Source organism: Augochlora pura, chromosome 11, assembly GCF_028453695.1.
Source record: "Augochlora pura isolate Apur16 chromosome 11, APUR_v2.2.1, whole genome shotgun sequence".
Lineage (NCBI taxonomy): Eukaryota > Metazoa > Arthropoda > Insecta > Hymenoptera > Halictidae > Augochlora > Augochlora pura.
The window spans coordinates 4,794,812-4,807,657 of NC_135782.1; the positions used below are offsets into that span (position 1 = coordinate 4,794,812).

The window sequence follows — 12,846 nt, forward strand, 5'->3', positions numbered from 1 at the left end:
CGACGAATCAATTATTTCGTGCTCGATTCGGACACGCGTGTCGCGTTCGCCTCGACGGTTTTCTCTCGAAACGATCCTCGATTTTCCATGCAAACTAATGCGACCGTTTCGATGGTTTTAAAACCGATAAACTTATCAGCTCGAAAGCGCATTACTAATTTCTCGACATTATTTGCAACGTGTGGTACACTTCTGCATTTTAACGCGTATTAATGCTGGTTCTAGGATCGTTTCGAACGGAATCAATTAGCATCGCTTGAAGTTTCGATGCTAATTTTTCCGAGACGTTCATGCGCGTCGAAGTTACAGTATCATTCGAAAGCGTAAAACTGTGGAGAAAGATGAAGATCGGGCCAGCAAAAACTTTACGGTGTTCCGGTGAAAGTTGTATTGACCCCTGTTCACCGAACTTAATCCAGCCCGGTAATTATGCTCCTCGTTACCGGCAATTATGTCCGCGATTACCGGCAACCTGGCAATTGTTCCCTCAAGGAATCCCCTGGGTTCTCAATAACACGACGCGTTCGTAATTTCGAAGATTGCGGTGCAGATATTAATTAATTGGACAGGGTTCCTCGCTGTCATTGATACGTCCATTAATTACTATAGTAATCCAGTGGCGAGTTAAAACATCGCTCCGCTATTAATCGCGGACGTTCGATGACCGGAAATTCTTCGCGAGGAAGAACAGCTTCGACTTCCTCCAATAAAATCAACCTCGTGCGAAGGCGAAAGCTGAACTCCTCACGACGAAGCAGCTGCGTACGACTTCGCGAGACATCTCGGCAAATGTTGCGCAGCACAGTTTGCGGCGTTATTATTAAATGCGGACAAAACGCATCTAAAAACGTAAACGCCGACCTTGGGCCGGATCACCGTCGAAATCCGAAGCCAAGCTGGGCCGTGTCCGAATCTCTCGCTGTCCAAAGGAGACGACACGGGGCGCTCGCTTTCGGGATCGTTTAGAGAAGACACGGCCAGGTCAGAAATTACCTAGCATAATGATCTCTGAATACAATTAACCCCTTTGACGAGACGGATCTCGCGCAACTGTCCGTGATTTACGGCCAGCCTTGCGCCGCTCGTCGTCCCCGCGATTCGCCGAACGGGGCAATTATTTCGCTCCACCTCGGGGAAACGTACAATGAGCTTTAAGGGTTGCCGAGCGAGCCACTGTGGTGCTTGTCCTCGAAAAATTTGGATCTCCGAGACGCCGAGACCTTGTCGTTCCGACGGGCGAGCACCGCCGCCGCTGCTTCGTGCTCGACGAAACTTGCGATGTTCCGATTATTCTCTGCGGAAATATTGTCAAACAAAGGCACACGAAATTTTTATATAACCTCGCAATGTCTCGACGTTCGGTGATGGAGAAAAACGTGATCGTTTGCAGCTTCGTTCGATCAGGATTGAAATTGTTCGCCGGAGGTTGTTGGAGAAAGTATTTTGATGGGCTTTTGCAAGGATTACGCGGATGTTCCCGGCGTCCTCGAATATGCTCTGACTCATTAGGCAGGTTCCCGGCGGTGCTTCTTCTTTTTACAAGTATTATGGAATTCCGAGAGACTCGGCGGGAAGTAGAACTTCAGGGAAAAGAGAAGACGAAGGGTGGGTGAGGAAGATTCGAGCGCGGCGAGAGAGAAAGTTCCGAGAAGCCCAACGTCCGAAGCAAATGCATAAATAAATGCGTGGCGAGCGCGCGGGGCGTTGGCGAAAATTTAACAGAGATAAAAAAGAACGCGCACGGTTTTCGAAGAGATAAAATATCAAGCGACACCACCGGCGCGCCGGGAAACGTGGAAATTTCAAGCTGACGGATATTAGGAGCGATCCAAGTAGAACCCGATCCAAGAATATCAGACTCGAACAAATTGCTTCGAATTTGTGGGAACTGCAACGACACTTGCTCTATTCGATGGCAGACGAACAAAGTCGGGAATTCTATCAGGGCTCGACGACAACCTAAACTTATTGCTGATATTCGAAATTGTAGAAAACAAAATTAAGGCTCAATGTTTCTAATACGAAGGCTGTAAATAGTGGTTCGTTTAACTGAATAAATTAGTTTAAATTTCGGAGACTTGGCTAAATATTGGTAGATGGAATAATAGTCAGGATACTTAATAGGATTCGAAGACAATCTGGAACTTATCTCTAGTACAATCACCTACAATCATATCTCTGCTATAATCACCAATATTCAGTCCCTCGTCTCCAAGATAAAGTTGTAACTATATTTCATTACACTCACTAAATCACTGCAACTTGAATTATGCAACTACGAATCAAGAACCCCTCAACAAATACACCTACCCCACCAGATGCCTATCAAACTCTAAAACCAACGCAGAAGCCTGAAATCCCAAAATTCACGCAACTTAATGACAGATTAATCAGCTTCAAATTTATGGGACTTTGACAAACAGCACCGTATCGAAAGGTGTCAGAGAAATCACCTCGATCCAATTGGACCCTAATCACACCCCTCTCCAATTCGCAGCCCCTTTAAAGTCATAGTTCTGAGACTCCTCAGCCAATAAAAGGTAACAGAAACGGTATCGTTGCTCGGTAAAGAGGAATCGCGAGCATCTGCGGGTCCAGTTGACCTCTCTCATGTTCCGCCGCCATGTTCGAGGGTCCGTGGCCACGTGAGGGACCGGTGCGCTACCGTTCGGGAAACCCGTAATCCTACCCAGTTCCGTAGAAACACGTCGGAACTGGGTAAAGAAGTCTCTCGCGCCGGAGAAGGCGTGAGCGTAGAGCGATAGAAACAGAGAGAGAGAGAGAGAGAGAGAGAGAGAGAGAGAGACGAGAGAGGCTGGAAAGGAGCGTTTTGGTTTTCGTGGTCCGTTTGGTAGGGTCCGTCGAATGGGGCTGTACGGCCTTCGGCCGGGAGAGGCCCGAGAGAGGGCCGAGTGCGACGGAGAGGGACCGGGCCGCGCCGCTACGGAGGGAGAGGGACGGGACGCGAAGGAAAGGGCCCCCCGCGCCTTACAATGCAGCCTGATTTATGGCCCGGGCGCACATACATAGAGTTACACACGATATCATAATACCATTAATTCTTCGTCAAATTCCCCGCTGACTGAATCATACTGGCCGCGCAGTAAATCACGCGGGGCGACTAATGTGAACGCGACCAGCGCTCGCTGTCTTATCTCCTTTGAACCACGGGGGCAGGTGAATCCAGTCCCTTGGACTCCGCTGAATTACTCTTGGTCCACGACTCCCTCTCCATGATCTCCGCTCTCTTTCTCTCTCTCTCTTACTCTCACGCTCTATCTTTCTCTCTCTTTCTCCTGCTTTCTTTTTCTCGATCCGTTTCGGCGCCGTTCCCACCGCGTTTAGCCGACCGAAAGGCGGCGCGCTCTATTTGTCTCCTCTCGTTTCCGTATTTTTATAGCCCGTCCGAGCTATCCGGGAATCGCCGTGCCGATTTCACGTGGGACCACTTGTTGGGACTCACGCGTTTGCGTAACCTCTGCCCACGGATTAGCCGCATCGTCCACGGCGTGTGGGCGTTCGCTGCGATTGCCTATTCGATTTCGGTTTTTAACTCCTTCTCCCGTTCCTCCCTCGGTTTAATGAATCGAGTGGCTTTTGTAACGGCTTGTAAGGGATTTGGGACTTCTTCAAAGGACCCGGGATCGCGTGGGCCTTTTATTCGAATGGTAGCTCGTTCGCGCATGTTTTCCGAGCATGTTCCTGGGTTTAGAGACTCGTATTATTTTTTTGATTAGGTGTCTAGGACATGGACTCGTGTGATAGTAGACTTTAACCCTTCCTTTTGATTTTTAATCGTTTTAACGAATCGAATGGGTCCTGTAATCACTTGTTGCAGATTTTGCAGTTCTACAAATAGGAAGTCGCAGCTGCTTGTTTGCCATGACTCGATCGCGTGTGTTCTCATTATCAGAACGTTGAGGAAACTTTGGGTTTAAGAACCTTTATGATAGCGGGCTTTGACCCTACCTTTCGTTTCATCTCGGTTCATTGAATAGAATGGGGCCTTGTAATGGTTGGTCGTCAGGAATTTGATTCTTTCTCGTGCATCGGATTGCGTGTATGATTCGACCACCGTCTGTCTGTTCGCTGTGACCTGATCGCGTGAGTTTTGATTTCGATGATGCCAAGGGATGATTGCGTTTAAAGACCTGTACGTACGATAGCGGATCTATGTTTTGCTTGAACTTGTCTCTATGCTATTGTCAGTCGCGCGATTAGGATCGAAAAATAGAAATCGAAATCGCGTTCACGCTATCCAGTGTATTACCAACCGAGCGTACTTCCGACCGATCTGCGCCGACGAGGATTGCCCCGTTAATTTCGCGAAGTTCCCCTAATCGAATCCGAGCGGTAACACAATATTCCGGTAATTGGCATCCGCTATCAAGCAGCCGGCGGTCTGTCCTATCGATTATTTTTCTGCTATTCTTGCTCCTCGTCCGCGGACGTCAGCCGCGCCGCGATAACGTGAAACATTTACGAGCCACCGACTAACCGAGCCGCAAATTCGTTCGACAATCGTTCGCCGAGAAATTCGTTCGCCGTGCAATTTGTTATCCGCGGAACCGACGAAAACGATCAACACCGGCGGAGATTCGATCCGAATCGCGGAAGCCCCGCGATTGATCTATCAAGATCAGAAAATCGTCTCGCGAGAACGTCCGCGAGGGAACGTGCGCGGCCGCGGACCGGGCCCCGAGGATCGTTATCGAAATTTATAATCGCGCCGCTAATATTTCAGCGGTGATTTAGCGGGGCCCCGCGAGGCCCGGGCCCGAGGAGAAGTAATCGCGATTATTAACCGCCGCGATTCCACATTCCTGTTATGACACACTGGCACAAATTTCCGCGGCGCCGATCTACAAATCACCGCGCGGTACTTCGGGCCCGGGCCGGCGATAATTCTCTCGTTCATTTCCATGATGACTTATCACCGATCGGGCCGGGACCGGGCCGTGCCCGACCGGACCCGGCGCGGGATTTACGGGCCCCGGTCTCTACGATTTCACGGTTCTCTCTTCCGCTCCTTTTTTCGCCCGGGGTACTCGCCCGGTGAACCGTACCTTGCCGCGCGACGGACTTTCCGCGTACGGTGGAAACACGAGAACGGGCCCCCGGCGTGCCTCCGGGCCCTCGGAAATCCGAACTTTTTTTTTTCGGCGGCGATCGGCGGCCACGGGGAACACGTGTACGCGTCGTGGGAGGCGAGCCGACGAGACGCGAACGACTGCGGTCTCGCCGCATTGTGAATTCAGACCTTTATGCAATATTACGCTCGCAAGGATGCACCGAGCGCCGTGCAGAGAAACGGGCCAGGATGCGCCCCGCCATTTTGTAGACGCTCTCGCGTCGATCACTATTTGTTCGCCGATGGTTTTCAGAAGTGGCCGGGCGAAGGGTTTCTCGAGTGGGTTCTCGTAACGCAGCATACGAGACATAGAAAAGTAGTTTGGATAATATACGTTCAAAGTAAACATGCTTTCCGGTAAGAACAATTCTTCCTGCCTCCGATTTAACATTAAATATAGTACACTATTATTCACGATGTGTCATTGATCTCCTATCAACGAGTTAAACACCTTGACTTCGGGAAGTCCAAGAAACAAATCAGACAATCGCGAAGACACTGTACGAATACAAACTACCCACCCGCTTTTTAATTAACAATCACCCAAGCGTAATAACATCGACCATCCGGCAAGTTATTCTGCAATCAGGCGAAAAGTTCGCCGCAATCAGCGCGGACACGCATCGAATCCCCATCGAAATTCCACGTGTCTGTGTCGACCGCAAGAACTGCTTTCCAATCGAATCCTGGCGGTCGTTGAACGACCTCGGCCAGCCTATCCACGCGGCAACCCTCAATTAAACGCGATCACGCGGGCTCAGCAGAAGAGCCCGCTGAAGAGGAATAAGAATAAGAAGAAGAAGAAGAAGAAGAGGAAGAATGAGAAGAGGGAGAAGGGCGACGACGAAGAGAGTACGAAGGCCTAAGAAGGAGACAGAGATAAAAGAAATCGACTTACTTTGGCCGATGTGCACCCTCTTCATCCACGGGTAAATCTGTGGCGGATTGCTACCGGTGGCGTTGGACTTGTTCGACGAGTTGTTGCCGGTGCTGGAGGTGCTGGAGGTCGAGGAGGCCGGCGAGGAGGCGGAGGACGCGGTGGTCAGGGTGGAAGCGCCCTCGGGGCCCGGTCTGGAGCTTCCGCTGGGCGGCGAGGCCGCGGTCGCCGCGACCGAGGACCTGGAGGAGCTCCCCGGTGGCGAGGTGAGCCCGGAGGCGGCCTTGCTGGTGCCTGGGGCGACCAGAGGCGTGGGACTGTTTCTGGAGGTGGACGTGGTCAGATCTTGAGGCGAGGCGACGCTGGTGGAGGACGTCGAGTCGGCGTACTTGCAGCTGGACGTGGACGGCGCCGATGGCGCGGACGCGGCCTGCAGGAGCGGCGTCGTCGGGTCCTGGTGCAGCTGCTGCTGGGGATGATGGGGCTGCGGATGGTGCTGGGACTGTTGCTGCGCGTGCAGGCTGTGCTGCTGGGACGTGGCGGTCGCGCTGAGCCTCGGCTGCGGCTGCAACTGCGTGTAGTCGATCATCCCTGTGGGCGCCGTGTGCTGCATCCCGGACGCCGGCGTCGCGTAAGGGTGCTGAGGATAGTGCTGCTGGGGCGAGTAGCAGGGCGTCGGGTAGCTTGTCGCCGCGGCATTAGGGTTGTAATAGTCGCCGCCCGCCGGCGACGCGGCCTGCATCGGTTCGCCAGGTGAGCTCGCGGTGGCTCGCGGCTGCTGCTGCGGCTGTTGGCCCGCGTAGCACGACGCCAGCGAGTTGACGAACTGATAGGAACTCATGGCTCGCTCTGAACGACCCTCACTCTATACCGATACCGGTCCCCGCACGTGCACGGCTCGACATTCACGGAGAACAACACACCACCTCTCTCGCTTCTCTGTCCACGGTACCCCTCGGGCGTTCTTCCAGGAGATGATCTATTCGCGCGCACTATCGGTTCTTCGTTAAGTACTAGATCGTGGCGTCATCCTGTCGTAGCATCATCCTTCGGCCTCGCGGCAACGGTGGCATGTCACACTATCTGATAGCACTGACGGAAAAAAAGAGGCCACGGACCTGGTCACCAGACCCTCTCCCTCTCTCTCTCTCTTTATCTCTCTTTGTCTCTCTGTCTGGAGTTGGCGACGAGGCAAACCCGTTCGCACCTTCTATCGCGGACGGTTACACGCGGATAAACACGTCCCTAAACGACTCGATAATGAACGAGGGTGGTCGAACAAAACGGCGCTGGGCAGAGGCCGGAGCGAGGAGTCCGACGATGCCGACCCGAGTTTACGAGGGCCACGTGGGCCTGGGCTATAAAACTGTCTTCTGCTTCTTTACGACCTCACGAGCCGCAATTACCTACGGAGAACTCGCGGCCGGCAGCGTGCAGTAGCGCGTAACAGCCGGCTTATCGGGCCGCCCCATTGAAGACGAGACCCCGTTGTGTGGCGCACACAGTTCTTCTTCCCTCTCCTCTTCGTCCAACGATGATTTATTCGTCCACCCGGAACCCGTGACCGACGCGCGACGAAAACTGACGAAACAACCGACCGGCACCGGTGCCGAACAACTGTCTTTCCCCGCTGGATCCGTGGATCCTGGATCACGCGAGTCGCGAGATGCGGGGACGAAGTCGCGAGAACTGTCTGCCGGATCCGAGGATATTCGACGCGCGGACCTCGAGAAAACGGGACTGGGATATCCTCTGTTCCTCGCTATCCCTCGTTATCCCGGGTGGCGAGACCGATATCACCGCATCAGGGGGGTGAAGCGTATTGCCGCGGCCTCGGCGTTCACCGTTCACCGTTCCTGTTGCGTGCGCGGAGGGTGGTTGGTATCGTACTGAAGGCCTCGCCGCGATCCAACGGAGGCCCCGGTGTGTGCGGTAGCTTGTCACGTGCCCGCGCTCTCTGCGTGTCAGAGGAGAGCGCCTCGACCAATCCCCGTCGTTCGTCAAACCTTGATTGGTCTCTCCGCCGCGGCGTAGGATTCTTCAACCCCGTTCCTCGCCGTGCGTCTCCGTCGGTTCTCCGGCTGCTGGTGCTGCTGCGGCTGCTGCCGCTGTTGGTGATGGTGATGGTGATGCTAGTGCTGCTGCTGCTGCTGCTGCTGCTGGCGCTGCCGCCGTTGCTTGCTCGTGTGGTGGTGTTGCCTGGCTGCTACCCGACGTGACAAGAGCCGACGAGAGGGGTGTGCGAGCGAGACGGGAAATCCGAGGGGTCACAGAGAGGGGATAGCACCGTCAGGGGGGCTAATGGAGAGATATTCGGGAGCCCCGAGGTCTCTATGGTGGGGCGAGGATCTCTCTCTCTTTCTCTCCCTCTCTCTCTCTCTCTCTCTCTGTCACTCTTTCTCTCTCGCTCTATCACGCTCTTTCGTCGCTCCTCTCCTCTCTTCTCTTCTCAGCAACCTTCTGGCCGGAACGTCACCGAGAAGTAGTCTTCCGCTTGCCGTCTCTCGAGGGGGCAACGCGCGCACGCGCCCCCTTCCGCGTACACCCTCGTGCCGACGAAACGAGGAAGGAAGAGGTGGCTCCCCGAGATCGTCGATCCTCGCGATCGACGTTCGATACACCGCGCGACGATCGCTCTCGGGACACCCTGGTGACGTTGGTGGCCTTGTGCACGCGGGACACACAGTTCGTCGAAAAACCGAAACCCACGTCGGAGGAACGCGAGCACGTCGACGGACCGACACGTTCGCGTGGATGGATCACAGATCGCGCGGATCTACGGAGAACACTGGGCCCACTTCCGGACGCATCGCGGACCTAGCCGGACCTTGAACGGGGGGAGACGGTCGTAGATCTGCGGGCGAGTCGGAAGCCGCGCTACCAAGAAGGGTCGCGCATAAGTCAGCCGGCCGGCCGGCCGCGGCTGACAGTTTTATGAGAGTTTGATAGTCCGGCACGGCGCTCGCTGTCTCCTCTCCGTCGACGGAACGCGTGTTCCGCGTGGAAGAAAAAGCTGGAATGCGGGCGAGCGAGAGGGAAACACGCGCGCACTACGCACCGGCACTCTTTATTGTCCCATAAATTCAAACCTGTTGCCCAGAGCCGAATCGGAGGGACGGGCTCTCTGCTCTGTGTGTCCGCGAAGGAGCGACAGAGACCTTTCTCGACGGCGATGCGAACGTCAGGAGGGAGCGAGAGGGACACGTGTGCACGAGGCTAGGAATCCTCTCTTCTCCCAATCGCGCGGCCCGATTGACGCCCCCGTTATCGCACGTACGGCGAACCCGGACGCAACTCGTAACTCAACTGAGCCGACTGAGAGGAGAGCCTTCGGAGTTGGCGGCTCCAAGGCGAGCAGAAGCATGTGTGACGTAGCAGCCAGTTGGTCAAACGGGGGGCACCGCGGGGTGGCGACGTGCCGGTGGGGTTCCGGAGCGAAGGGGACGGCCGAAGGAGGCGGAGCTCTCCTTGCCTCTCGCGGATAACAAGCACCGTCGTGGCCTACTCGCGTTTTGCACGCATACTTCCCGCGATCCCGCGACGCCGCGACGTCGCGAGTCCCTCTCCGCCTTGCGCGCCTCTCTCGCACGGCCGGCCGCTTTTCTCCTACCTCCGTGTGCCCGGCACCTTCGCGCGGAAACCTGTTTTCATTTTCCTATACGGCCTCTCTCGGAGTCATTTCTCATCCGGCGTCTGGGCTAGGTCTGGCCGCGCTTTTGTACGCCAGAATTTTCGTATGTTCCGCGTGGGAGGAAGACTCGATTCCCGAAGAATAGCTAGAGAGAGACTGCCACTCGCTCGCCAGATGTGGCGAGCTCGGCCGTTCCTGTTGAATTGTCGCGCGCGCCCGCCCCCGACCGCCCCACCCCTACGTTTCTGTCCCCCCACCAGACGGCCGAGCCAGCCCCACCACTCAGAAACGGAACCGGCTATCTCTTCCACTTTAAGTTCTCTCGCGGTCGCGCGCTCGTGCACTCCCCACCACCTCTGATTCGGTATTCGCCACTTCGGAGCCCGGTATTTGTCCTACACCTACCATCCTTCCTAGGCCTCTCTTTCCTCGTCGCGCCGCGGCGTGCCCTCAGAGCGCGCGCGCGCGCAACACACACACATCCTCTCTCTCTCTCTCTCTCTCTCTCTTTCTCGCTCTCCTCGAGAGAGAGAGAGAGACCGGCCGGAGAACGAGAGGCGAAGATGATCGCAGATCGGACACGGTTCATCCTGCCCGCAAAACATCGACGACTCGCTGGAAACGCGATCATCGCCCGAACGCACGCGAATCCGTCATCGGAGGCTCACTTTTGTTCTTCCCTTCCGCGCCTGATTTCGGCCTACTTCCTACTTTATGCGATTTTCACGCAGGCATTACACGTCGCAGGGGATGACAATGTTTTCTCGCGCGGTTGATTTGTATGTTTTTTCGGGGAACGTGGATCTGGATGATTTAAAGCCGGTATTGGGGGGCTTGGAGGAGCTTCTTTAGGGATGAGAATGGAACTAATAGAGCTGTGGCGGGACCCTCGTTCTTCGTCCTTTGGATCCGAATTGTGGATCATTGGGGGGCAAAGACGCTGATTTAGGAGCACGGTTGTCGAGAATTCGATGAACTGCAGGGTCTTATTAATATTCCTTTTTTGAAGATGTAGTTACTATTAGTTAATTATATTTGGTAGTTAATAATATCAATTAGTTGCTAAAGAATAGAATTTATATAGAGTGCATATAAATCTGTTGCAAAGTAGACAAAATTCTTGATATTTGTACGTGAAACTTTATAGAATTGTCCGCGTGTACTATTAAGAATTGGACAGATTAAAATGTTAATTAAAATTGATCGAAGTATTCTCCGTGATCTCGCGAGCTTCTGCGCAAACGAAGTCATCACGTCAGCGAGTCGACGTATTTCAAGCCTGACGTAATGAAAGCCAACGGCATCGAAGGGACCCTGAGGAAGTCGGGCAGGGTCGTTGCATTTCGGGGCCTGACGTTGGAGCATCGGCTCGCGTGTCACTCTTCGCTGTCTCTTCTCTCTCTCTCTCTCTCTCTCTTCTTCCTTCGTCTGATGCCTGCTGTCCCGTCCCATTAGAAATTCTAATAAAGCCGTCGCAGGTGTAAAAAACGTATCGGGACCCCCATGAATCACGTGTCGCAAAGCAGAGCCGCCAGGACACGTGTATCTGTTATGCCATTCTCTCTCCGAAGAGTCCTCCTCGTCCCTCCCCGGCTGGCTCCCCGCACCCCCATAATCCAACGGGTCGTCGGACCGCGACCGGGAGTCAGGGGAAGTGATTATTGCGGTTGATACCGGGTTTTAACTGGCTGCGAATTACTGTTCAGACGTATTTGTATCACTCCCGGGCTAGGGTGAAATCGAGAGATTTATAAGTAGTCGCTTGGTCCCCGAGGGGAAGCAAACGGGCATGCCTGGTAATGGGGTCCACGAGGTTTAGGCGAATGTGGTCGGAAAAATGGCCTGGTTGGCCTAGGTCAGCTAATCGACATTGTTTACGGTGATTTGTACTCATTTTCTGACCAACTGATTTACTGAACCAACAATTAGTAAGAAAACGGATAGGACGTTCAACCCTTGCTTCTACAATAACTCTAGAATATCCAGACGACTTAGAGCAATTTTTAAATTGAGTCTGAACATTTCTAGTTCCATATAAAATTGTTTAGCCATCAATTATTTTCTTTTTAACATATCATGTCGAATATCCATCTCAGATATTGCCGTATAAAAATTTATTCAATTAATAAAACTGAAACTTCAAAATTACCATGCTGCAAAATTGACCATGGATTTCCCAAAAATCCCACCAACATTCAACTTATTTGAATATGTCACAGTACACACGAATTTCGAAGCTAAGAATTAATGTCGCGGTGGCGCGAGATTAATCGGAACTCTGATTATAGATTCAGAATATTCTGTAATTGGTAGGATTGATTTACGTGGATGTATTTGAAAGTGTTAACTACCGGTGGCACAATGATCGACCAGCTTCAAAGTGAATATTTTCGAATACACGGAGCTATCTATGCCCATCGATTCAGAGGAGAAATATTCGAGGACTCGTGCTGAACGTCGTCCAGCTCAATCTTCTTTATTAGAGTACAAGAGGCTCTAAGCCACGGGTCTATTAACAGCGAAAAGAAAACAAAACCTGGATCTATTCGATCTTGGTTCTCCATAGACGCGGAACGGTCCGCGAGTGTGTTAACATATGAGCACCATGACAGGCACAACCGCGACAAGATCTACATTAAACCTCTGCCTCCTAAACTTACGCCGAGAATCATTGCGTCATCGATCTCCGTGCTGCACTGCCATCGGGATGCGCTGGCGGGTTCAATATGTATCACGGTTTTATGCGAATTATACGCGACAAATGGAATCTGTGTGGACACTTCGTTCCAACAGTCAATCCATTAAACTGTTAAACGAATTTCTATCTTCTGGCTACTCTACTACAATGATTAATTTATATTTCTAATTTTAGTGAAACTTGGGTTCTTTATCGTGACACCTTTCACATTACAATATGAAGATTACTCTACTAAAAATATATAAAATAATAATTAGTACACTTTGAATTAAAATTTAAGTACTCCATTTAATAATTATTCAATGATTTATGCATTCTGGTTATTTTATTCAGAAGCGTACAAATGTATTCGATCAATGAAATATGGATGTGCTCAATAAATGTTAAGAAAAAGAATAAATCTCGCTGACTTTTTTAATTTCTCTTAATAGAATTTTTTTCGAATTTTCGATATAAAAATCACGCAGCCTGTTCATTCCAATTACGAAGCAGGTCCTTGAATTTCCATG

At 52.4% G+C, this 12,846-nt stretch overlaps 1 protein-coding gene across 1 annotated transcript in view; it reads right to left on the bottom strand.

The window, feature by feature from the left end:
- The window catches only part of LOC144476827 (uncharacterized), a 45,699-nt gene extending 38,850 nt beyond the window's left edge, over nucleotides 1-6,849 (bottom strand). The window contains exon 1 of the mRNA XM_078194089.1: nucleotides 6,030-6,849. Within this exon, the coding sequence (XP_078050215.1) occupies nucleotides 6,030-6,849 (820 nt within the window). The remainder of the gene's footprint in view (nucleotides 1-6,029) is intronic.
- Between the last annotated feature and the right edge of the window lie 5,997 nt (nucleotides 6,850-12,846).